General features: G+C 32.2%; 1 protein-coding gene across 13 annotated transcripts in view; it reads left to right on the top strand.

The window, feature by feature from the left end:
• CHD9 (chromodomain helicase DNA binding protein 9) overlaps window positions 1–25,482 on the top strand; it is a 179,429-nt gene that overhangs the window by 78,384 nt on the left and 75,563 nt on the right. For all 13 annotated transcript variants that reach the window (XM_063113136.1, XM_063113144.1, XM_063113143.1 and 10 more), the window contains 9 exons: window positions 9,299–9,410; window positions 12,760–12,906; window positions 13,829–13,897; window positions 14,160–14,215; window positions 15,077–15,194; window positions 18,179–18,265; window positions 18,501–18,638; window positions 20,790–20,911; window positions 24,227–24,470. In XM_063113136.1, the coding sequence (XP_062969206.1) occupies window positions 9,299–9,410; window positions 12,760–12,906; window positions 13,829–13,897; window positions 14,160–14,215; window positions 15,077–15,194; window positions 18,179–18,265; window positions 18,501–18,638; window positions 20,790–20,911; window positions 24,227–24,470 (1,093 nt within the window). The remainder of the gene's footprint in view (window positions 1–9,298; window positions 9,411–12,759; window positions 12,907–13,828; window positions 13,898–14,159; window positions 14,216–15,076; window positions 15,195–18,178; window positions 18,266–18,500; window positions 18,639–20,789; window positions 20,912–24,226; window positions 24,471–25,482) is intronic.

Raw genomic sequence — 25,482 nt, 5'->3', positions numbered from 1 at the left:
GTAGGTAGATTGTTCACAATGAATTATTTTAATATTGCACAGCATTGATCAATTTAGTACTTATTTTAAAGGTAGCAATCTCTAGAAAACAGAAAAGAGGTGAGAATTTTACTGGAACTGATATTTTTTCTGTTTTGGCTAAATACATGGTGAGATATTGAGTACTTGCTAGGAAAAAAAAGTTGTCAAGAGTATAGGCCTTTTTTAAAAATAGAGGAATTTATAAGTTGTACCAGGTAAGTAAAATTGAAGCTTGCCTATGTATTATTAAGCTGTTGAAATAAAACAATATTTTGATTGTCTATATCAGTCAAAGACAAGAAATTATCGATATTTTGGAGGAAAAGGCATAGTTGGAATAAATGAAGTTCATATACAATCCAGAATTCCAGTATTATCCATTGAAATATTTGATTACTGTGCCTTCCAGTAAGCCACTAAACTTTGTAATTTTGAATTTGCTGAGTTTTTAATTTTTGTGAGGAGCCATCACTTAAAGTTTAGTTGCGTCATTTCAACTAGCAGCATTTTATGACATATTAAACATTCCCTTTTCAAGTATTATTTTTCTATTAATTTTAGGAGAATTAGGCTGTGCTGCTATCATTATTGATATGAGATAATTTGAAAGGGAGTGTATGTATTGCTGCAACTTGACCACTGGCAGGGTGAAATATAAATTTTAAAAGTAGCTAAATTTGTAAACTATAACTTATAGTTGATATATAGTCAAAGTTATTATTTATTTAAACCTTAGAAGTGATTTGATATAATCTAGACTAATCTGAAGAAAGATGATAGTGCCTCTGCTTGCTACTGTGCTTGAAACCTTTTCATTATTTGTCGCTTTCATAGATTAATTTTTTTTCAGTGCAAGGAATAGAATATTCTTTTCAGAGCATTTTCATATAGTCTTCATTTAATTTTTACAGCAATTGTGTTAGTTAGATTGGTCATACAGTATGATACTGTGGTTAAATTCTTTGGCTCTGGAACCAATTGCATTTGTTCAAATCCCAGTTTTATCTCCTACGAGCAGTATAACCCTGGACAAATACATAACCTTTCCAAGCTTTAGGTTCCTCATTTGTGAAATGAGGACAATGACAAGTATTTGCCTCACAGTGTTATTTGAGGATGAAATCAGTTAAGAGCATTTAAAGCAACTAAAATAGTACCTGAAATATGCTTAAAGCTCAGTAAATGTTAGCCATTATTATTTTCTGAAAACATAAAACATATTTAAGGAAAAAGCCATGGCCAGGAACTGCCATGCCCCTTTCTTCAAGGCTACACGCATTCAAGGCTCTGTTCCTAAATAAGATCAGTTTAAAAATCAAACAGAAAAAAATAGTTGCCACTTGTTAAGGGGGATAATAGATTAACTTATTAATGGATGTTTTCACGTGAATATGCCTCTGCTTATCAGTTTAGCTAAAGTAGGATTTAAGATAGGTAAATTTTGTTTGAAATGTGCCTGGAGTTTGAGAGAGTTGCCCATGGTTATGTGGAAGGGTGTGAGTTGAAGTGGAAATGGAAAGTGCAAAATGAAGGGTGAGGTAGAACTGGAAAACAGTTTTTTTCTATTTTGACGTTTTGTCATGATCTTGCAGTCAGGTTCTAAAAAGCTACCTTTCACATGGAATAGCAGATATTCCTTCAGTAATAGTAGGCACATAATAGATGCTCCATGAGTGGAATGGAATGAATTTTATGGAATGAATGAATGAATGAATGGATGGAAAGGATTAAATGTTAAATGATAACAGTTGGATTTGATTTGTTAAATTGAAAATAGCAGTGGCAAACTAATCTTTCATAAAACTACGGGGACATAGCTAATGGTTTAGTAATATTAGAAAGTTAGATTCTAAAAGAAATTAGTAAAATTCTAAGACCTCCAAAAGAATTTTATGGCTCTGTTTGGTTTTAGATTATGTAATGGCATTTCACATGATTTGACTGAAGCATTTTAAAATCTATGATTTATAACTTTGACATTTAAATTATGTTTTCATGTAGTCAGTCAAAATTTACTTCTTCGTGTTATAGATTATCTAAGTAGAAAGTTTTGGGTACTTAAAAATGTTCTCATAGCCTTATAAGTTTAATTAGTTAATAGTCATTCATGATTAAACTCTTTTCCTTTTTATATAATTCATAATTATTCTTTCTGTTTGTTACAGGAATACTAGTTATCAGGTGCTAAAAGTAGTTTTTCTCTTTAGTTAAAGCAGAAAATATCTAAATTTTGAGATATTTATCACACTTTAGTAGAAATTAAGTAGAAGTCATGTTGTAAAGAAAAACAATAAAACATTAAATTAGATCCCAAAATTATATTGTTGTTGTTTTTTCGTGACCGGCACTCAGCCAGTGAGTGCACCGGTCAGTCCTATATAGGATCCGAACCCGCGGCGGGAGGGTCGCCGCGCTCCCAGCGCAGCACTCTACCAAGTGCGCCACGGGCTCGGCCCTCCCAAAATTATATCGTGCCTTTGTTTGCTATGGTTCTTTGAACCTACAAGAAGGGAGGAAAATAACATTTATTAATTACCTACCATCATATATACACATATATGTATGTGTGTATTTTTTTAATAAAACTAGCATGTATATCCACACGTATGTCTTCTAAGAGAGAAATTTTCATCTATATAATAACAGCTAAAGAAAAAATAAGATAAACAAAATCTGAGACAAATAAGATGAATCATCAGAAATTGTCATGTTAAAACCCATGTTAATAATGTGTGACATTGGAGCCCCTGATTCCAAGTTTTTCAAAAATAATAGGAATTTTGAAATAATATCTGCTTGAATAAAATATAAATGTATTAATTGTTTCTTGGTATAAGATAAATTAAAAAGCAGTTGTAAAAATGCATGGTATAAATTTATTATGTATTTTTTATTATTAATTTTATTCCATTAGTAGTCTCTAGGTAAGTTCTATAATTCTTTAAAGCAAAGTAGATAAAATGTTTTACTGATTTCACTGCACACATCTAAATTATAAAACTCAGTGAAAATCTGAAACATACTCATCTGCAGAAAGAGTTGATATATGAATTACTTATTTTATTATGAATTTCAATTAAGACTTATAGTCCCATTTTTAAGAATTACACCTTTACCTGGAACATACTTGTAAGGTTTTCTATGAGCAAAATGATGTGCTGTGTTTCATTGAATCGTTGATTATAAGGCACACTGTTATTTTATGTGTCAGCAAGAAAGATTGCTGGTTAAAAGTATGGCATATCTTTGATTATTAAACAAATCACAATTGCAGAGATGTTAACATGTGGGAAAAAATGTGTATCTTTGAAGAATTAAAATTAAACTGTTTTGATAAATATATTAACTGATTAATACTTAGCTAGTGCTTGGATCCTTGGTAACTATTTTTATGAAACAATAAAATAAATCCTTTGAAGAAAATGATGTCCAACTTTGAACTGGAAGTAATGAATAGTCCAAATTCCCAAAAGATTACAATACAATGTTACTTTCAGTTATGTAAGGATTACAGTTTTAACTAAAATAAAGAAAGCTTTTAAAACTTGCTTGTTTTTCCAAAATGAGTTTAAGCTGGGATCTTGAGTCGAACTTTAAATGGGAGTCATTTCACCAAGTTAAATGTGTTTCTTTTTTGAAAAAGTCTATATTTGATGATTTTAAAAATACCCTCAGTACCTTTCACTTAGCTTGCAAAGGAAAAATAATGTGAAGTAGTATTTTTGTCTGTTTTCTAATTACAAATGGACTAATTGGGTACAGTTCATTGTCCATTTACTGCAATGACAGAATCAACAGGAGCAATTACAGATTGACACAGTTTAGAATGCAGCTTGTAACACAGCATCTACTAATGGCGTGTGTGAAGGATTTAGACGAGTGCATAAATTACATTGAAATCAAATATAGACATGTCAAGTATAAATATGGCAGTTTTCTAGTGCCTATACTAATCAGATGAATTAACATTTCAAATTCATACCTTAGTTTGACATTGCTCTTTGCTGTCAGAAACAACCTATGTTTTGATATTTAGTTTTTCTACTTGCCTGAATATCTGCTGCTGCAATTTGCTAACTTTGCTAACAGATCCTTTTAATGTTTTAAAAAAAAAAATTGCATAAAGCCTTTATTTTTTATATATTCTGTATTACTCTTGTTTACTTTGGGGATATTTCTCTTTAGAAAAGCAAACTATCAGTTTATTTGCAGAATGTATTCATAATCAAATTTTATTTCATTTACAATGAAATTTCATGTCAGAATTAATCTAGTAAACTCTTTGTAATCCATGATGGAAGAATGGAATGCTCTGTAGCAATTGGGTATTTTACTTACCTGATTTTATTTTTTCTACTTTTGAATCATCTGATTTCCTTCAGATAATATTTATGGCTATTTGTTGTCACTGTAGAGGCAATAGAACTTTCTGGTTTTTCAAAATAATAATTTTCTAATAAATATTACCTAATAGATAATTAGTTTCATATTTCCCTTTATTCATTAAACAATGTTTGTTGATATTAAATATCTATTGACTGGTTGAAGTATATGTGTCATTTTATTTTAAAATCAGTAAGATATGTTGGAAGTAGTAATCTAGGAATAGAGAGACCTTCTTTGTCTTTTTGTTTTGGTTTTTTTCCTTTTTGGAGGATTGCCATTAGGGGATCCTAACTCTTGACCTTGGTGTTATCAGCATCAGGCTCTAACCAAGTAAGCTAACCAGCCAGCCTTTGGGGGTTTTCTTGTTTGTTTTTGTTTTGGGTTTTGGGGGGGTTGGGGGGGAGTTGAGTTTTTTTATTGTCTTTTGCTAGACTTGTGACTTTGGCAGTTTGTTTTATTTTTTGGAGTTGAACTTTCCCTCCATAGTGGGATCAATACCTGCCTTGATCATTTCAGAGTTTTTCTCAGAATCAACTGTGATCTTTTAGGCAAAGGCACTTTGGAATTTTAAGTGTCCTATAAGTATAAAATGGTTTTCTATCTTGAATATTTGTTCCTAGAGTTTTCTACACTAGTTTTCATTCTCCGAGCCAGTGGTTACCAAACGTGGTGGAGCATCAGAATCTCTTGGGAAGTGTTTTTACAGTCATATTGGCATCCCACTTACTAGGTCAGAATCCTGAGGTTAGGACCCACAAAATGTTGTTTGTTTTCTTTGTTTGTTTTACTTTTTATTGTGAAATAATTTCAGACTTGCAAAATAGGTCAGAGTTCCCTTAGGCTCTTCATCCAGCTTCCTCAAATGCTGACATCTTATGTACCATAGCACAATTATCAAAACCAGGAAATAGACATTTATGCAATCCTATTAACTAATCTGTAGACCTCCTACAAATTTTATCAGTTGTTTCTTTTTCAGAGGGGTGGGGAGGGCAGAATACAATTCAGGATCCCGCATTTCATTTTGTTACATTTTGTTGTCATATCTCCTCAATCTCTTCCAATTTGGAATAATAATTCCTTAGTCTTTGTCATTTGTGACTTTTTTGCTTTCAAAGCATACTGGCCAGTTATTTTGTGATTGTCTCTCAATCTGAGTGTCTCTGATGTTGCCTCATGATGAATCTGTATGAAGGTATTTCAAAAAGTTTGTGTAAAAATAGGACTGAAAGATGATACAATCTTTCCCTGAACTTTTTGAAGTACCCTCATATTTTAAACAGACAGCTTTCTAGTGAAACCTGCCCTACACATTAGAGAACTACTAATCTGATACTAACCTAATTGTTCCCTTTTGTAGTATTACCTACGTACCATTTTAGAATGTATAATAAATTGTTATGACTTCACAGTTTCTAAGATTCAGTGTTCCATGTAAATAATCTTTGTTTTAAAATCTTTAAGTATATGCCTTTTTTTTTTTTTTTTAACTCTGAATTATGTCAGTAAAGAATTACTTAAAATTTTGGAATTGGCTTTTTTCCTGTCATGGAAATATACTCTTTTTAAATGGAAAGTGCGTGTATAATGCTTTGGACTTAGAAAGGTTTATCAAGAAACTACCATATCTGAAACATCTCTTTACAAAGATAGAATTTGAAAAAGATTTTTGCATGGGTTCTTAAAAATGATTAATGAGTTTTCGAGATAAGATGCTATTCCAGGCCTATAGAACAATGTTTATAGAAAAATACAGAATATATGTAAAATAAAAGTTTCTTTTTTGTTTTTAAGTAAAATTTTCTATTTAATATAACTTCATTGTTTAATATTAGTATAATGTCGTACTGTTAGGTTTACAAAAAATGAGAGAGTGGATTTGGGGGCATTTTGAGATTGTGATACCTGTGAGATGTCCATATAGCTATGTCTAATAAGCAGTCAGTTATATGAGTCTGAAACTTGGGGAAAAGGTCTGAATTAGAGATAAGAGATTTGAGAATGTTCAACTTCTAGGTGGTAGTTAAGATTTGATTAAATTAAATCTCCCAGGGATAGTATGTATAGAGAGGGAAGAATGCCAAAGACAGAACTTTGAGAAACACCAAAGTATATGGGGCTGGCTGAGAGCTGTCAAGGACTGAATCCTGCTGAAAACCAGCATTCAAGGAGTAGATGGAGGAAGAGGAGCCAAAGTTTAGTGAGAGAAAGTTTAGTGAGAATGAAAAGACTATTGTGGTATGGAGCCAAGGGTGCAAAAAAGGAAATGGTGATTAGTAACATGTTGGTAGATAAGACTTTAAAAATTTCTATTGGATTTGGCATTTTAAAGGCCATTTGTGGCCTTAGAAATCAAGGGTTCAGGCTTTGGAGTGAGGTATACTTAATTTGTCTCTATTCTTACTATCTGTACAACTTTAAGCTAGTTATTTATCTTCTTTCTCTCCTTATAATAGTACTTGCCTCTCAGAGTTGTAAGAACATCAAGTGAGAAAGTGCATGTAGGGTCAGCACAGATGCTGTAGTAAACAGTGAATAAGTAGATGCTATGAGTACAAAAAGTAGTTTCAAGAGTTCAGATTATAGTAGGTTGAGGAATGAAACCGAAATCGCTTTTTTGAGAACTATGGATAAGAAGGAGAGAAAGACCAAGATCATGTGGTATGTAACTGTAGATATGGCCTCAAGGGAGCATTTATTTTAGGAGGGGAATGATAGTAAAGAAAAGAGACTAGAAGAGGGCAGAAATGAACAATGAAAGTGGTGAGAGGGAATGGAGTGTAACAGTGGTTGGTTCTTTAATGCTGTTTCAGAGTATCTTTTTGTATTTCTTCTGATTTTCTGGTTCCAACATGTTATATTTTTATTCTTATTTTTTCACATATTCACAATAGTGCAGGTGAGATACCAAATAAGAATTCCCATTATCCTGTTGAATATGGTAATTACATTAATGCAAAAATAATGTGGAAATAAATCATTCTACAACTTTTTCTCACTTCACCTATAGTCATCCAGTTAATAACAAAGTCCTATTGGTTGTACTTCCACAATAATAAATTGTTATATTTTTTTCACCTCTTCATCCACACTGCCTTGGCCCTAGGTTCCATGCTTCATCTGAATTGTCATTTGCCTTATCACTGGTTTCCCTGCCTTGCATTTCACTTTCTTCTAGTCACATTGCTCCCTTGTTTAAAATTCTTACATCTTCCAAGCTTTATTTTTTGTATTCATTCAAAAATAACTCAGTGCCTATTCATTAAACATTTTTTGCCAGCGATGAGCAAGACAGATATTCCTTTCAAATTCCCACTGTGTGGAGCTTAAAAGCTGGCCTTAAAATGTTAACTCCTTGCATATCATACATGGCCTTCTATGGTCTTCACCCTATCTAGTTATCCAGCTGTCTGCTTCCTTCTACAGTATTCTACATGTTCCTGTCATACTATTACCACTGCATATCCTCCTTACTCTTCTGTGGTATACCCTTGCCTGGAATATACCCTACCTCTTCTTTCATTACCTATTAAACTCTTTTTCATCTTTCAATTTCTATCTCAAACTTTACCTTTTCTTTAAAGCTTTCTTACTCTTCAATAAGCATAAGCATTTCTTTGTGTTCACTTTGCATTCAGTGCTAACCTTCACTTTAGTGTTTTAGCTGTGATCATAGTCTAACTATGATATTATAGGGTTAGGAACTGTGTCACCTTGTCTTCAAATCCTAGGACCTAGGTAAGTGACTAGCTATAATAATTAGAAGAAGTTACCATTAGTTGAGAAATTACTATGCATCAAGACTGCACTAAAAGCTAACATGCATTAATCCTACTTAATTATCAACAACAATGGAGATAGCTGTTATAATATCCCTATTTTCCAGGCAAGGAAACCAAGGCTAAAAAAGATCAAGTAATTTTCCCAGTGTCTCACAGATAGGTAAATGGTGGAGTCAGCATTTAAATCTTTGACCCTGTGATTTCCAAGTGTGCATGCTCTTAACCTCCAAGTTCTCCCGTATTAATAAATAAGTCCTGGAAGAATTCTGATATGTTTCTGCTATATCATACTGGAAAGTATTTGGGGAGTTTTCAATTCTTGGGATACAGATAACTAAAACAATTTTGCTGATTAGTAATTAAGCATGGTTTATGATTATTATGGTGCTTTACAATCGTGCTCCTGCATCTGCTGAAGCAGATGAGGAAATGTGAGAGCACTGTACTTATACATTTCACCATGAAAAAAAAGAAAACACTTTCATTTTAGATGTTTTTATTTGATGTATGTGTGTAAATATTAATAAATACAAACATATACATATGAAAAGATATACTGACATATATATACTGCAGGAATATAAAAAATTATAGTTCTTACTCTTTAGGAAAATACAGTACAGCCAAGATAAGCCTTAACATAAATGAAAGAATTAAAGAACAGTTAATTGTTAAATTGTCAAGTAAGGGAGAAATTATTGTAGGGTAAAAAGAAGTAGAGGCTTTTAGAGAATAGGAGGTATTCAAGAATGATGAATGGATTTTGAATTTAATAAGAAGTAGAAGGAAAAGAATACCTTATTCCAAATCTGTAAGATAAAAATAGTTGCTTCATCTGAAGTTATTGCCATGGAAAGAAATCTTAAGCCTAGAAAACAAGTGATAGGATTTGACTGCTTTCCTGTGCTTAGAAATATATTAACTGTAGTATTGGTTTGTGTTCGTTCCATTAGAACAGTTTATGTTTTGAAAATGTCATTGTAGATTTCAGGATAATTATCATCTTTGGTGGACATATAAGTGATATGAAATGGAAGAACATTTATCATTGCCATCTTAATTTGGCCAAAAATGGAAAATTACTGTTTACTCTTTTCCTCTTGAAACAGCAAACTCATTATTACATTGGGTAAGAAACAAAAAAGAAAGAATGAGTCTTCAGATGAAATATCTGATGCAGAGCAGATGCCACAGCATACATTCAAAGAACAAGACTCTCAAGTAAGTATTAAAATTTTTTCTGAGAAAAACACTGTTAGAATTTTTTAGATAGCATAATATTGCCTTATGGATATTAACACTGTAGTTTACAGGAAAAATACATTTTATTGTATGGTAAAACTTATAGGACAGCATTATAATAACATGCTCCTAGTAGTATGTACTATCATATAATTATAGATGTGGGAGGGAACTTACATATCGTCTCCAAACCCCTAATTTTTCAGATAATGAAACTGAAGCCCAGAGAGGTTAAGTAACAGTGCAAAGTCCTTGATGGCTGTTAGCATAGAGAGGTATCTAGTAATATTATCCTGTACTTATAGAGTGCTTTTGAATGAACTTAACGATAGAGATATTAATTTTTTAAATCACGTACAAATGACAAAGCAAATGGATTGAATCATTCCTAGAGATAATACCTTTGTGTGCTTCTATTGAAGAAAAGATAACTGATTATATTAAAAATCCCCTAATGTAGACATAAATGCTGTGCATTTTGCCTTTTTTTTTTCTGAATAGATGGATATTAAAAATAACCCTGTGAACTTAAAAAGATATATATATATATAGTGAAGGTCATAATAATTCAGGCCACCCTCTGCTTTCTAACAATTAAAGTATGACCATAGGCCGTAGGGGTGGTGGCAGTTGTTGAATTATGGGGCCAGAAAGCCCCTGAATGGCCTTTCTTCTTCCTTATGCAGCTTTCTTATCCAATGGGAGAGTAGTGGCTCAAGGCTCCTGGGCTGCTGCAAGAGTTGAGGTAAGGGCAGTGACTGAAGCTCCTAATATTATATGGCCTGGCTTTTTCTTCATATGTTATTCTTATCTTAGGCAAACATATTTAAGTTATTCAATATGAGAAAATTCAGTTTAATTTTTACTAGAATAATGCTGGCCATTTTTTCATTATGTAATTATCAAACAATGAAATGGTAGAATAGGTCAACATGCACATTTTTTCCATGCTTTTCAGTATACTATTAGATTGCTTTGACAGGTGTGTTGCTTTAATACAAAAAAATAAATGGGGAAGGAAAGCAATATTTTCTAATAATTATTAATCTATATTATTGATATGTTTCTGTCATTTAAATGATGGAAGGAAGGGTTCATGTAGCATTTAACTACAAAAATGGATTGTTAAGATTTGAACTCGTAAAAACTAATTAAGGTTGGGAGTAAGTTGGAAATCTAGAAATGTGAGTATGGTATTTAATTTTATTACCTTTAATCTTAACAGAAAACTTCAGTAGTCTGACTATATTTAGAGAACTAAATAAAAGAAGAAAAGCCCTTGCTGCAGATTATACTAGGATCATTAGAGAAAACAAGTGATATGTTATCATAATAAAGTATTAGTCATTTAAGAGCATAATGCTTCTGACCTTTTATGCAAAGTGCTGTGGGCTGATCTATTGAAACTTTTAAGACATGAAAATAAAAAAGTCAGAAATAAGAAACTGGAAGGGATAGTTTATCACTATTTTAAATTGTTCTTTGAAAAACATTATGGAGAAAGAAAGCCAGAAAAAAGCATATTAGTCAAAAATGTGGACATCAAATTAGTTTTATATTTTTAAACTAGTAGAGGTGTTGTATGATAGAGAAAGATAATTGGTAAGAGTGACACCCTGTTGGCTTTGCCTAATGTGTATGTAACTATATACCCTAGTGGAATATAATTTATGGTGAAATCAACTATAATCTCAGAATTCATAGACTTTTAAATTAATCTGTTAGATTGATAAAGTCTTCGTAGGATGAGGGAGCAGTTTATAGTAAGTGGCCCTCATTCTGTCTCTGAATGTGCAGACTATTCTTAAACATTAAGATCTACATGGTGCCCGTAATAGAAATCTAAGTATTCTTTTAGGCTGGTGTTAGAGATCTGTAGAATCCACCTTACCCCCTAGCCAGGGAACAATAAATATTTCATATCTTTTTCAAGATAGGATGTGGGAAATTTGGGTTTCTAGTAATCCATTATTATAATTTTTATATGCCACTGGCCTATCCCCTATATTAACAGAAGTATTACTTTGAGGTTTGAAAATGTGAATGTCTTCATGGCCAAGAGATAGTGACCAATCCTAAATAAGGCATGGAGTTGTCTACTACATTTGGCTGACGATATTAGTGCCTTTCTTTCTCTCAATATTCCACTACTCACAAGAGAAAGGGGCAAAGTCATGATGTTAAGGGTCACTGCAACCATACTGGATACAAATAATACTTTATCCCCATACTGCTACACCGACTCAGCCATCTGTCATGGCTGTGGAAGTAAATGAAAGATCTGCCAAATAGAAGATATTGGCAGTAACCGAAAGGAGAACACATGGGTTATTTTGCTGGTTCCATTTTAGGGGAGTGTCATGGGAGTTACTAAATATAGAAGAAAATGGAATTTTAAAAGGGAGAAGGAATAAATTTTAACAAATATTGAGCAGTAGAATAGTTGGCTGAGATGCCTAAACCCCACAAGATTTTAGGAAAGTAAAGAATAGTAAACCTAAGTCCTTTGGCATTTTCATATCAATCTGAGATTTTGTTTTTGTGGTAGAAACATCAAAAGATATGTGACTTTTTAAAAAATTCACCTTGAGATATAAAACTTTTGAAACAATATTAGATAATTTAGGGAGGTAAGTAAAGCCATGTTTATTTGATTCCTAATTTAAAGTTACTTAGATTATTTGTTACTACAGGTAATATTTTAAAAGGCATAATTCTGTTTAATGATAGTGATATTCCTTATTTTTAAGGAAAGCTAGTAAAGTTAGTGAGACACTGTTTCTTCATTCAAATTTAATTATTTGGTAGATTTAACACTTTAATTTTGTGTATTTCTTTTAAAACATTTTATTTTATTCTTCTTAACACAGTTTCACATATTTTGGCAAATATTATTTAATTTCTTCTTCTAGGATTATGCCCCCAATTAATTACTTAACCGATATTTGTCTGTTGTACTTTTTAGGTTTTGGGCAAAACTGTGAAAGTATTAATAGTTTAAAATATGTATTGCCCAAGATGTGAAATAGTTAAAAAAAATTAGATATCTTTTTATCCTTCTTAACAGTAGTTTCTAAAGAAAAGTAATAAAGGTATTTACTAATCTTCATTATCTGAAATTGTAGGAAGTGTAACTTTAAGAAGATTATAAGCCTGTAGCAAAGGGCAAATTATAATCTTCCTGTAATTAAAAGGAAAAATAAAAAATGAGCATTGAATATAATTTTGTAAGTTTAATATACAAAATTGCCAGATTGAGGGGTTTTTATTTTAAAACTTTTTCCTTCACAAGAAATTATATAAATCTAAACCTTGTGGTTCATTACAGAAAAGAAGATCAAATAGACAAATTAAAAGAAAAAAATATGCAGAAGATACAGAAGGGAAACAGTCTGAAGAAGAGGTTAAAGGCTCTATAAAAATAAAAAAGAATTCAACTCCTTTACCTGGTGAACAGCCTTTACAGTTATTTGTGGTAAGACACATTTGGGATTATAACTACAAAATGTTTTAAACCGACACAAATTCTTTAAAATACTTTCATTGTTTGTCCTCCTAAAACCTGCTCCAGTTTATCCTCCTGCGTTTCATATTATTAGTTAACAGAGTCATTGAAATCAGAAACCTAGGGATTCATCCTCTCCTTGATTTCCTTTGCTTCTACATCCAATTTGTCACCACATTTTCTACATTCTAAACATATATTCCTGAAACTCTTTCTAACTATATACTGCAGAAACATTTCTAAATTACAAGTCTAATCACATTACTCTTCTATTGAAAACTACTCAAAGCTTTCTAAATCTTACAAAAATAATGATGCCTTTTTAGTGTATTAAACCCTTTGTCTAGATTTTCTGGCTTCATCTAATGCCACTTCTCTGTAAGCACTCAGTCCTCTCTGCCTTATGAATATGGTTGCTTGAATGCATGTTTTGACACCTCTATGCCTTGTGTACACATTTTCCTCTTCTATAATTCTTTTAATTCCCCTTACTGCATTGTGAGCCAACCACTCATCTGCTAGTTGAATGAGCTGAGTCCTTGGGCAAATACTTATTCTATGCCTAAATTTCCTACTCTGTAAAATGGAGATGATAGTAGTAGAGATAATAGAGATGAAAATACATTAAATTAGTTAATATATGTAAAGTGTTTGGAATAATACCTTGCACATTAAAAGTCACAATATGTTTACCATGATGGTGATGCAGATGATGACAAAGACAGTAACAACATGTATTTTTTCCGTTTTTGTATTCCTAACATTTAACATAGTACCCAGCACATGTGCTAAATAAATGTTTGTTGAATTTTAGTGTATTCAAAAAAATACAAAGTGGCAACAAAAAGATTTTTTAGAATGTTCCATCATATTTTTTCCCTCCCTTCTGTAGGAGAATCCCAGTGAAGAAGACGCTGCAATTGTAGACAAAATACTGTCTTCTAGAATTATAAAAACAGAAGTAAGTAACGGTACATTACATTTTTACACATTATATTCTGTAGCCTGTTTAAAAGAGTCACTATTGGGCCGGCCCCGTGGCTCACTTGGGAGAGTGCGGTGCCGCCGAGGCCGCGGGTTCAAATCCTATATAGGGATGGCGGTGTGCTCACTGGCTGAGCATGGTGCGGACCACACCGTGCCGAGGGTTGTGATCCCCTTACTGGTCCAAAAAAAAAAAAAAAATCATAAAAGAGTCACTATTATCAATTTTGTTTTCTTAGATATCACCTGGAGTCATGATTGATACAGAAGAATTTTTTGTAAAATACAAGAATTAGTAAGTATTGGAGTTAGAAAAATAATAGAAAGATATTGAGTTAAACATATGTTTATATATTTAGTTAAAATTAAAATTGTGATTTTCCATTTTATCTGCATATAATTTTTATTATTTGTAATTGCATGAACTTAAAAATCATTGAAAAGCCAAAAAACTTTGAAAACCTTTTGTGTTAAAATTGGATTTTTTTTCAGAAAATATTAATTATTAAAATCAAAATACAGGAGTCCTTATAAAATATGCTTTTACAAGTTATAGACATTATTATATTTGTATTGTTGAACTTTTCAAATTTTATTCTTTTTGAGTAAGAAAACATTTCTGGTCTTTAAGTTATTGTATTAGATGTACACAATGTGATGCTATGACTTTAAAAATTTAAATTTTGATCTTGGACATAGATGAATTAAGTCATAGGAGTTGCTAATTGTGGGAAAATAATTTACTGTTCTTTTGTACATTTTCCAGCTTTTCTCTGTACTTCAGTGAAAGCATTTTAAATAAAATTACATTGGTTTCAAAGCAAGTTAGCTTTTTCTGATTATGACAAAACTGTTGAAAAGAATAAAAAATAAATCACACCTCACTGTTACACTTTTGATCAGTTCACCGATCTGTTTCAACACAGTAAATTGTAGACCTTTAGACTACATTCTCCTTAGGATATAATGATCACAATGGCTTTATTTTAAAAACTATGCAGAGTCTATTGAAATTAAATGAAATGATCAACTGCCTGTTTGTGACGTTGAAGGTTATATTTTGTATGTTTTTTATTAGATGTAATGATTAAAAATACATCTTAAAAAATATGGTTCTCTATGTCATTCTAATATATTGCTTTTATTAAAATTTTAGCTCTTATCTTCACTGTGAGTGGGCCACAGAACAGCAGCTTTTGAAAGACAAAAGGATCCAGCAGAAAATCAAACGATTCAAATTAAGACAAGCACAAAGAGCACATTTTTTTGCAGATGTAAGAAAAAAATAAGACTATTAAGTGTTGGACTCTGAACACATGTTGTATCAAAAATTTAAGTATTATTTTAATTCTTAGGCTTTCAGCATTGACATTTGAATACAAATGCTGTCTACATAACATAAAGTATTTTTCTCTCCCCAGAATTAACTTGGAAACTAGCTGAAACAGGAACACTGATAATCCATAATGGTGGATAATGCTTATATATTTAAATTAGCCTGTGTACTTCAGTACTTCAAGTTGAGTGTGGGTGTGTTAATATCACAAAGAATTTATGAGCAAAATTTTTCAAATAAAGAAAAGGATATTGTAGCAAATAAGTAGAAGATTTTTCAGTTCATGAAATATATTGCATATTTCTATTCCATCCTCATGTGTATGTGAAACAGAACATTACTGGAAAAATTCATTTACCATCTCTAGGCCTCACTAAATGGTCTGATGTTCGTTCCTGCTGTAATTTTCTCTCTTGCTTTCTTTTTTAATAGACTATCTTTTAGAGCAGTTTTAGGTTCCTCTGAATTTCTTTAATTTGAAAATTTTTTAAACTTTTTATTTTGAACAAAATAGTTACAAAAATATACTACAACAAATTCCCACATACGTTTTAACTACATTTCCCAAATGTCAACATTCTGCTGTGTTTGGTTTATTATTTGTATTCATTCATTCTCTCTCTCTCTCTATCTCGCTCTCTCGCTCTCTCCCCCTCGCCCCCATGCACACACATTTTTTTCTGAACCATTTGAAAGTAAGTTGCAAATGCTTCAGTATTCCTAAAAAGAAATACAGCCTCTTACATAAACGTAGAATTAACATTGATGTAATTCTATTATCTCATCTATAGACCTTATTCATATTTCACTAATTGTTCCACTAGTGTTTTTATAGCAAAAATAATGTGTGCGTGTGTTTGCATTTTTGTTTGTTTATCTGGTCCAGAATCCAATCCAGCATCACATACTGCATTTAGATGTCATGTCTTCTTTAATCAGTTTTTGTTTTTCATTTCTTGGATATTTTTAAGGAGTACAGGTCATTTAATTTGTAGAATGTTCCTCAATTTGCAGGTGTGTGATATTTCCTCATGGTTTAGGTTATGCATTTTAAAAGAACACCACAGAAATAATGCTTTGGCCTTCTCAGTGAATCATATCAGGTGGTGCATGATTCTTATTTGCCCCATTTCTACTGATGGTTAACTTTGATTAAGTGCTACCTGCTAGATTTCTCCATCATGAAGTTACTGTTGTTACATTTGTAATTATTAAATCCACCTCAAAAATTTGAAGATTCTAATGATGTATCAGTTTATGGATGCTGGGAAATCCTCTGAGCTCCTCAAAAATCTCTTATCTGTTCACTCTGATATTGAAGTTTCTAATGAGTTGAAGATTTTAAGAAGTACTTAATAATCTATAATTTTTTATGAAGACTAACCTTTCTCACCTGAAATAGGAGCTAAGCAGATTTTCTTTCTTTTAACCAGTGAATTTTCTTTTTGTTTTGTTTTGGGGTTTTTTTATTGAGGTATATTTGACAGATTATATATATTTAAGGTGCATAAGTTGATGATTTGGTATACATATACCTTGTGAAATAATTACTTTGAAATAATTAACCTATCCATCACCTCAGATAGTTACCACTTTCCTTTTCTTTCTTTCTTTTTTTTTTTTTTTTATCTTAAAGTACCTCATTACCCTTCTGGTGTTGGGCAATGTTGTTTGTTATGTTCTATATAAAGACTTGGAAATGATAATATTACTTAGGAGAGATTTAAGAGAGTAAAGAGAACTAAAGACAGAGCCATGGAGTACTACAACGTTTAGAGGTTAAGCAGAGAAGGAGGAGCAACAAAGAAAGCTGAGATGGCTGTTGAAGTAAGACTTTCAGAGATGAGGAGGATCACCAAGCAGACAAGAGAAGGACCAGCAATCTAGTCAGAAGAGAGAAGAATGAGGGTAAAAACATGGAAGTGTGACAGAACATGGATTAACATGTTTTTGTACTTCTGGAGCATGAATTCTGGATTAAAGTTGTGGCAAGCAGTAGGAGGTGAGGGCTGGAGGAAAAGGTAGGGTTCTGTCCAAAACTCATATGGACCTGATCTTCAAACATGGGAGAGTCAATGAAGGATTTTAAGAAAGGAAGCAATATGTGAGGTTTGTATTTGAGAAAGATAATTCTGGTGACAATGTAAGAAACAGATTAAAGTGAGGCAAGACAGTAGTTGGGGGACTAATCAGGAGGTTATTTATAAAGGTTCAAGTTAGAAGCAGTGAGGCAGTGAGAGTGAGGAAGGAGGAACCAATTTGAGTTTTAGTTAAAAGTAGAATCTTTACAAATTGGTGACTTACTAAATGTGGGGGGGAGATAAAAAGAGAGAGAAGGGATCTAAGATGATTTCTGCATTTCTGGCTTGTGTAACTGGTTGTAGGGTATGGAGCAGGAACTGTGTTACCATTAATCTGGTTACAGGAGGATGTATAGGTTGAGGAGTGAATGTGTGCAATTGAGTTTTAGCAAGCTGAAGCAGAGAGTTTGCATTCAGCTAGATAAGTGGGTCTTGAGCACAGGAACTGTGAAGTTTGATACAACTGAGAAATAAGCCTACAGGTGGGGTGATTGGTGTTCAACTCTTACAACCTGAGGAAGGTAACAAAGAGAAGATATAAAGGCTGGTTTTAGGAAATATTTAAGGAAAGTATCTTCTAGAGTAACTTACTTGAGTAACTTACTTCTAGAGTACCTTATTTTTTAGTGCTATTTGGTTGGTTTTATTATTTATAACATGGCTATTATGATAACCTAGATATCTTTTGGGTAATTAAACTGGATGAATTCCATTTATTGGAAAGTTAATTGAAATTAAACTTAGGTGTTTGGTCCACAGTGAAACAAAGTGAAAGATAAATTTGTCTTTTATCTTTTCACTTCTTTATTAGATTATTAATTAAGCTACTTTTTAATTTTAGATGGAAGAAGAACCATTTAACCCAGACTATGTTGAAGTAGACAGAGTATTAGAAGTCTCCTTTTGTGAAGATAAGGATACCGGTGAGGTAAATATTTGATAGAAATATTTTTTAAGTAAGAAAAACCTGAAATTTTCCAGATATTCAAACCTTGTACTTTTTAAAAGGTTTGGATCCCCATACCAGCCAACCACCAAAAAATAAAAAAAAAATTTTTTAAGTTAAAAGTTTCATTTGTTTTATGGAAGTAGGTTAGTATGTTTAAACTATTTTTTACTATTCTCTTTTTCCAAATGGTAAAATGAAAAAAATTTTTTTACAGCCTGTTATTTACTACTTAGTAAAGTGGTGCTCATTGCCATATGAAGATAGTACTTGGGAACTAAAAGAAGATGTAGATCTTGCAAAAATAGAAGAGTTTGAACAACTGCAAGCTTCAAGGCCTGACACAAGACATTTGGTAAGAACCTATCTTAACAGCTTCATTATTTAGCAGGCTTAATGAATTTCTAATTAATATTATGTATTTATATTATTACAATTAGTACTGTACTTTTTAATTGCCACATAATTTCATATGCACACTAATTTAGCTATTCTTCCATTAGTAGATATTCCAGTTTCGGGGGGTTTTTTTGCTATTATAAACAATTCTGCATTGAACATTAAGCCCTTGTATGAGTTTCTGTAAGATAAATTAGTGTAATTTGTGTAATTGCTTGGGTAGAGAGTCTGTACATTTAAAATTTTGACAAGTATTTCCTTCCAAGTTTCCCTTCAGAAAAATTGTTCTAGTTAACTCTTCTACCTCATCTCTTAATTTAAAAGTTTTCCACTACTCTTTCTCTCAGATCACTTAAATATCAATAATATCATTTCCAGCTCTAGTCTGGAGCAAAAGTTCTTAATTTTGATGAAGTCCAGTTTATCTATCTTTTCCTTATGAATCATACTTTTGGTGTATCTAAGAAATTTTTGCATAACTCAAGTTCACAAACATTTTTCTCCCAATTTCTTCTGGAAATCTTGTAGTTTTAGGCAACATTTAGGTCTGTGATCCATCTTGAGTTAGTTTTTGTGTGTAGTGCACTGTATAGATCAAAGTTTGTTTTTTACTCATGGTTATCTAATCATAGCACCATTTGTTGAAAAACTTCTCTTTTCTCCATTGAATTGCCTTTCCAACTTTGTCAAAAATCAGTTGACTAAATGCCTTTGGGTGTGTTTCTGAGCTATCTACTGTATTCTGTTTCATTGACTTTTTAAAAAAATCTTTACATCAATTCTACTAGTCTTGATTTTGCAACTTCTGTAGGTCTTGAAATCAGTCAGTGTAAATCCTCCAAGTTTATTCTTCTTTTTTCAAAGTGGTTTGGTCTATTTCTGGTCCTTTGCATTTCCATATACATTTAGAATCAGCTTGTCAATTTCTACAAAACACCAATAGGATTTTGGTTGGATTGTGTTGAATCTATTGTTCTATTTGGGAAGAATTAATAACTTAATAATGTTGAGTCTTTTAATCCATGAACATGGTATATCTCCATTTATTTAGCTCTTCTTTTAATTTCTCTCAGAAGTGTTTTGTAATTTTAAATATTGAGGTCTTACACAACTTTCATAATATTTATTCCTAAATATGTCATGTTTTAGATGCTATTATAAAATGGTTATTGTTTTTTAAAAAAATTTATTGACGATTGTTGCTGCAATATTGAATACAATCGACTTTTCTATATTATGCAACATTGCTAAAATCACTACTTAGTTTAGCATTTTTGTAGGTTCCACAGGATTTTCCGCATAGACGAATCATATTTTCTATGAATAAAGACAGTTTTAATTCTTTCTTTTCAATCTTGATGACTTTTATCTCTTTTTTTTTTTGCCTGATTATGGTTGTTAGAACCTGCAGTACAATGTTGAAGAGAAGTGGTCCTGATCTTAGGGGGAAAGTATTTGGTCTTTGACTTTTTAAGTATAATGTTATCTCTGGCTTTTTTATAAATATGCCTTAATATGTTGAGGAAGTTCTCTTCTATTCAAAATTTGATAAGAGTTTTATTAAGAGTGGATATTGAATTTTTCAAACACCTTTTCTGTATTTATTGAGATGATCATATTTTTGTTTTTCAATCTATTGGTCAACATTGATTAATTTTCAATTTTAAACCCACCTTCCATCTCTGATAAAAACCCCACTTGATCATGATGTAGTTCCCTTTTTGCGTATCGTTAGATTTCATTTGGTAAAATTTTGTTAAGAATTTTTGCATCTCTATTCAGGAGAAATAATGGTCTGTAGTTTTGCGGGGGGGTGGTTGTTAGGGGTTTTTTTGTCTTTTTTTTTTTTTTTTGTAATGGCTTTGTTTGGTTTAGGTATCAGGGCTTCATAGATTGAGTTGGGAAGAATACCTTCCTCTTCAGTATTCTGAAAGAATGTGTGTAGAATTAATTTTGCTTTTTAAATGTTAATGAAAATTTCATCATCATGCTATACACTATTATGCTTCTAGGTTTATTTTTAAAGCAGTGCTTTTTGCCACGAATAAGATGTATGGAAGATTTAAACATCTGACAGACATTATTCATTCTTTGTTTTCCCACAAAGGACCGTCCTCCTTCTAATATTTGGAAAAAAATAGATCAATCCAGGGACTATAAAAATGGCAATCAACTCAGGGAATATCAACTGGAAGGACTCAACTGGCTCTTGTTTAATTGGTATAATAGGTATGTAGCATGTCTTTACAGAAAAAAATTTAGTGCGTTTTTCTTTTTTTAATATGTGCCAAAATATTTTAAGTAAGTACTGATGTTGCTATATTGTTATTGTAATGAAGTCTATTATTTAAACTGAGGCAAATATATAAATTATAATTTAGGATTTCAACTACAATTATTTTGTTTAGATGTGTACCAATCAGAGTAGAAAAAAGTTGGTATGTTGGTTACTAATTAAATTTGAAATACCTTTCTTAGTGTCCTAAAACATTTGCGTATTATAGAATGTTTTTCAATTTGTTAACTTATACTACTCTCTGCCAACAATTGTTTCTACTTAGTGACTTATGAGCAAGTTACACCTTTAGAAATTTGATAGATCTCTATTATTTAGTGGAAGTCTTCAAAGAAGTAGTTTGTCAGCAATTGATAAGGAATAGAATATAAAATATAGGGATCTAGTAATGAATTACCCCATTCTTATTAATTATTTTCCAAGTTGTTCAAAATGCTTTATAGAATATATCACATTCTTTATTGATATGAAAAGATAATTGCAAAAGAAGTAAAAAATGGTACCATGATTGAGAAAGAAGTATAGTAGTATATGCAAAAGAGCGAATAAAGGCACTAATTTTAGTATTAATAGCAAAATTTGATGATACTTTCATTCAAAATTATTCTTCTGTGTTTTTACTTCTCATATGATTCTTCTGAGTTGTTACCCTTAGTAATAGTTATGAGACTGAGAGGCTGGAGGGTTAGCTTAGCTGGTTAGAGTGCAGTGTTAAAGGATTCAGATCCCTGTACCGGCCAGCCACCAAAATAAAAGAGAAAGACTCAGTCAAATGGAGTGAGAGGGACCTGTTATCCCACTTAGTGTTTTTTCCCTTGGGTTATGTTTTCTAAATATTAATCATCATTTTTCCCAAAAGAACCATCCAGGTAAAATAGTTAACAAAACATTTGTTTTAACTTGCCTTCCATCATCTGTACCTTTCCCATTTCCTACATTGCCTGTTTTAAACTTACACAACTTTCTTTAAGCCCTTTATCATAACCCTACCTTTTTCACTCTCTGTTTGTGACTGCTTCATATAGAAGCCCAGTGAACTCATTGAAATTCTTGCCTACCCTCACATCAAAGCCTAGAAATGTATCTCCATCTGTAGCCACTCTTACTTACCTCTATCCTCACATATCAGAAGTTAAAAGGTCCTTGCCTGGGACCAAGACTAATACTGCCACCTCAACTCTTGATGTGCCATCTCATCCAGTCTTCTTAGGGACTCACTTCAATCATTTTTATTCTTCTGTTGCATACCTTCAAGCCATCCCTGAGGACTATTGCCATATCTTCAGTCTATGAACAAATTTAGGTTTAACCTAGCTATAAAAAGAAAAAGATAAACCTACTCTTGGCTCTGCTTTTCCTTCTAGCTACTTTGAGCCTTTTTTGTAACTTCCTAGGCAAATATCTAGGTACAGTAGACTGTACTAGCTCTCCCCATTTCCTCATCTCCAATTCTCTTTTCAACCTGTTGCAGTCTGGATTTTGTTTCTGTCTCTTCTCTAAAACTCTTAATTTTCCAATCCATGAGCTATTTTTCAGCCCTAATTTGCTTTCTCTGCTGCATTGCATAGCAGATGGTACTCCTTCCTTCTTTAAACTTTTCCCCCATTTTAACCCCCAACAGTTTTCACAGTATGACCTTTTCCCACCTCTCTAGTGCCTCTGTGACTATTTCTTTTAAGAGCCTGGCTCCTCTTCTGTCTGCCCTTTAGATGGTATATTTTCTTGCCATAGATTCTGTCCTTAGCTTTTTTCTCATATTATATGTTTGTTTTCCCTAAGCCACACTCTGTACCTCTGTACTCCTGTGCCTTATCAGCAATATTATAAGTGTCCCATGCTTTTATCTCTAACTAAGGCCTTGAACTCTGGGCCCATATTTCTATTTGCATCTTTCTATCCGAATGTCTATCTCAGTGATTCTTTAAACACAGCAGATTGAAAATTAATCTTGTTTCCTCTTTCCTGCATATCAAACTCATTCTTCCTCTATATTTTTCATCTTGGTTAATAACACAATTTAGTCACCCAAACTGAAGTCTGGTTGTCATCCTACACCCCATACATCTATTTGGTGACTAGATCCTATTCACTGTAACTCATAATTAACTCTGGAATCGGTTCTGTTCTCTTAACCTCTCCTCTCTTAGTCCAGGTACCCATACTTTCTTCCCTGCACTATTACAATACTTTCCCAAATAGTGTCCCAACTTTTAGTCACCTATACACAATACCACCAGAGTAAGCTTTAAAATACAAATCTAATCTCATCAGGTTTGTTTTTAGGGCTTTTTTTTTTTTTTTTGGCAGCTTGCTAGTGCAGGGATCTAACCCTGAATCTTTAAGATTTTTAGGGGCTCCAATTGCATAATAGAATGATGTCTAACTTCTTTTGTTTATGTAATAATCTCTTTTCCCTTTACCTTCCCCTCTAAACCATTTTGGTTTTCCAGTAGATCATGTTTTTACACTTCTGCTCCTTTGCTGTGCACTCTGGCAAAATCCTATGCTTTACTGTCCTCCTCTGTGAAGGAGGTCTTCTCTCATCTCTTCTGGCCAGAGTTTGATGCTTACTCTTGTGAGCTTCCATAGTAAACTTTATACTGATGATTCTTAACTGGGCGCATGTCATAAGCATCTGTGGAACTTGTTTTAAAAATTACAGCTGATTTGATCATACTCCATACACACTGAATTAGAATATATAGGGGAGGGCCCTGGATATCTGTGGTTTTTTTTCAAGCTTTGTAGTAGGCTCTTCTAATGCACAGCCATGGTTGAAAACCAGTGCTTTATGTGTGCTAGTATGATAGTGCATTGCATGACTATTTATTTATTTGCATGTCTGCTTCTCTAATAGATACAAGCCCCCTGGAAGGCAGAGAACACGTTCTATTTTTTTTGTATCCCATCTTATACTGTCCTGAGATATAGAAGGTATTTAATAAATGCTTCCTGAACAAATGATATATTTAGTTTGCCTTGCTCTTGCCTTTTTCACTCTTTGAAAAACCAAACATCTACTGGGTGGTATCTTTATTTTGGAACTACAAAAATCTTTAGTTTTCCCTTTGCAGGATTATAATAAAATTGTAATCTTGAGCCTACTCTGCACTTCAGCAACTTTTGTTTTTATAAATGCAAATATTTTTATCTTTGATTATTTTTATATATTTATCTTTGAAATATTATACATTGTAGTATACAGAAAAACCCAATGTACGCATGGATAATGTATTTGTTTGTTTCAGACGAAACTGCATTTTAGCAGATGAAATGGGTCTTGGCAAAACCATTCAATCCATTACATTCCTCTATGAAATCCTTCTGACTGGTATAAAAGGACCTTTCCTGATTATTGCTCCACTTTCTACTATTGCAAACTGGGAGAGAGAATTTCGTACATGGACTGATATTAATGTTGTGGTTTATCATGGGAGCCTGATTAGCAGACAAATGATACAGCAATATGAAATGTACTTCAGGGACTCACAGGTGTGTTATTAATGATCTTGTTTATTATTTGAATGGTCAGGGCTGAAAAAGATAAGCATTATATACCAATTACTTTTAAATTTAGGATAGATCTTTTTAGATCTTATTTTAAGCTCTTTTATTCATTATATTTATTTTACAATAAATTTGAATATGTGAAGAGAACAAAGACAAAAGTCAGTTTAATGCTCTAGTTCACTGTACATGAATATGCTGATTTATACAAATGTACAGATTTAATTTTTCAACTAGAATAGTTATTTTAATTGTACATTAAATTTATTTTTAGAATAGTAACTGTCTCTTTGATTGTCCTCCAGTTTTTTCTCTTTTCTTAAAATTTAAATCGTCAGTGAACACCATGGGTTTAAATGGCTATTGAGGTGAGACCATAGGTTCTATTTCATGTTCAATGGATTTTGATTTTAGATGTTATTAAAATTTGGTTTGTTTCTTTTGTGTACTGATATAGGCATACCTCCATCTTTTTGTCCTTAGGGTTGGTTATTACAGTTCTCTGGTAATTTGATGGTTTTCCTCTCCCCTGTATCCTAGAGGCATATTTTCCATTTTACTTTGGCTACTTACTCTTCAGGAAGGGATTTCCTATTTCTCCTAAATACATAGATCATATGTATTTATGATATAACAACATAAGAAAGAATTTTCAAGAAGAAAACTAAGACTAAAAAACATGAAGTGCCTAATTGTAGTTTGAATATTAATGTGAATTATTTTAGACAAAAAAATCTTTAAAGAAATAAAGCCAATAAACACAATTCACACATTATTTAATTCTAAAAAGTTTATTGCCTGGCACTGTACCTCAATAGCATCTTAATATTTATTTTTCTTTCACTCATATTCTTCTGCTCTAAAAGGATTATTATAATACATGGCCAGGTCATGTGATACGATAGAAGTGCATAACCTTCTACTTTTTCCTACTATTTATAACTGATTTTCTACCTATTTGAGGCTGAAAATGGATGAATAAACTGATTTTGTTTCT

The sequence above is a fragment of the Cynocephalus volans genome, chromosome 10 (assembly GCF_027409185.1).
Source record: "Cynocephalus volans isolate mCynVol1 chromosome 10, mCynVol1.pri, whole genome shotgun sequence".
NCBI lineage: Eukaryota > Metazoa > Chordata > Mammalia > Dermoptera > Cynocephalidae > Cynocephalus > Cynocephalus volans.
Note: the sequence above shows the minus strand (reverse complement) of the source record. Positions and strands in the feature narration are given on the sequence as shown.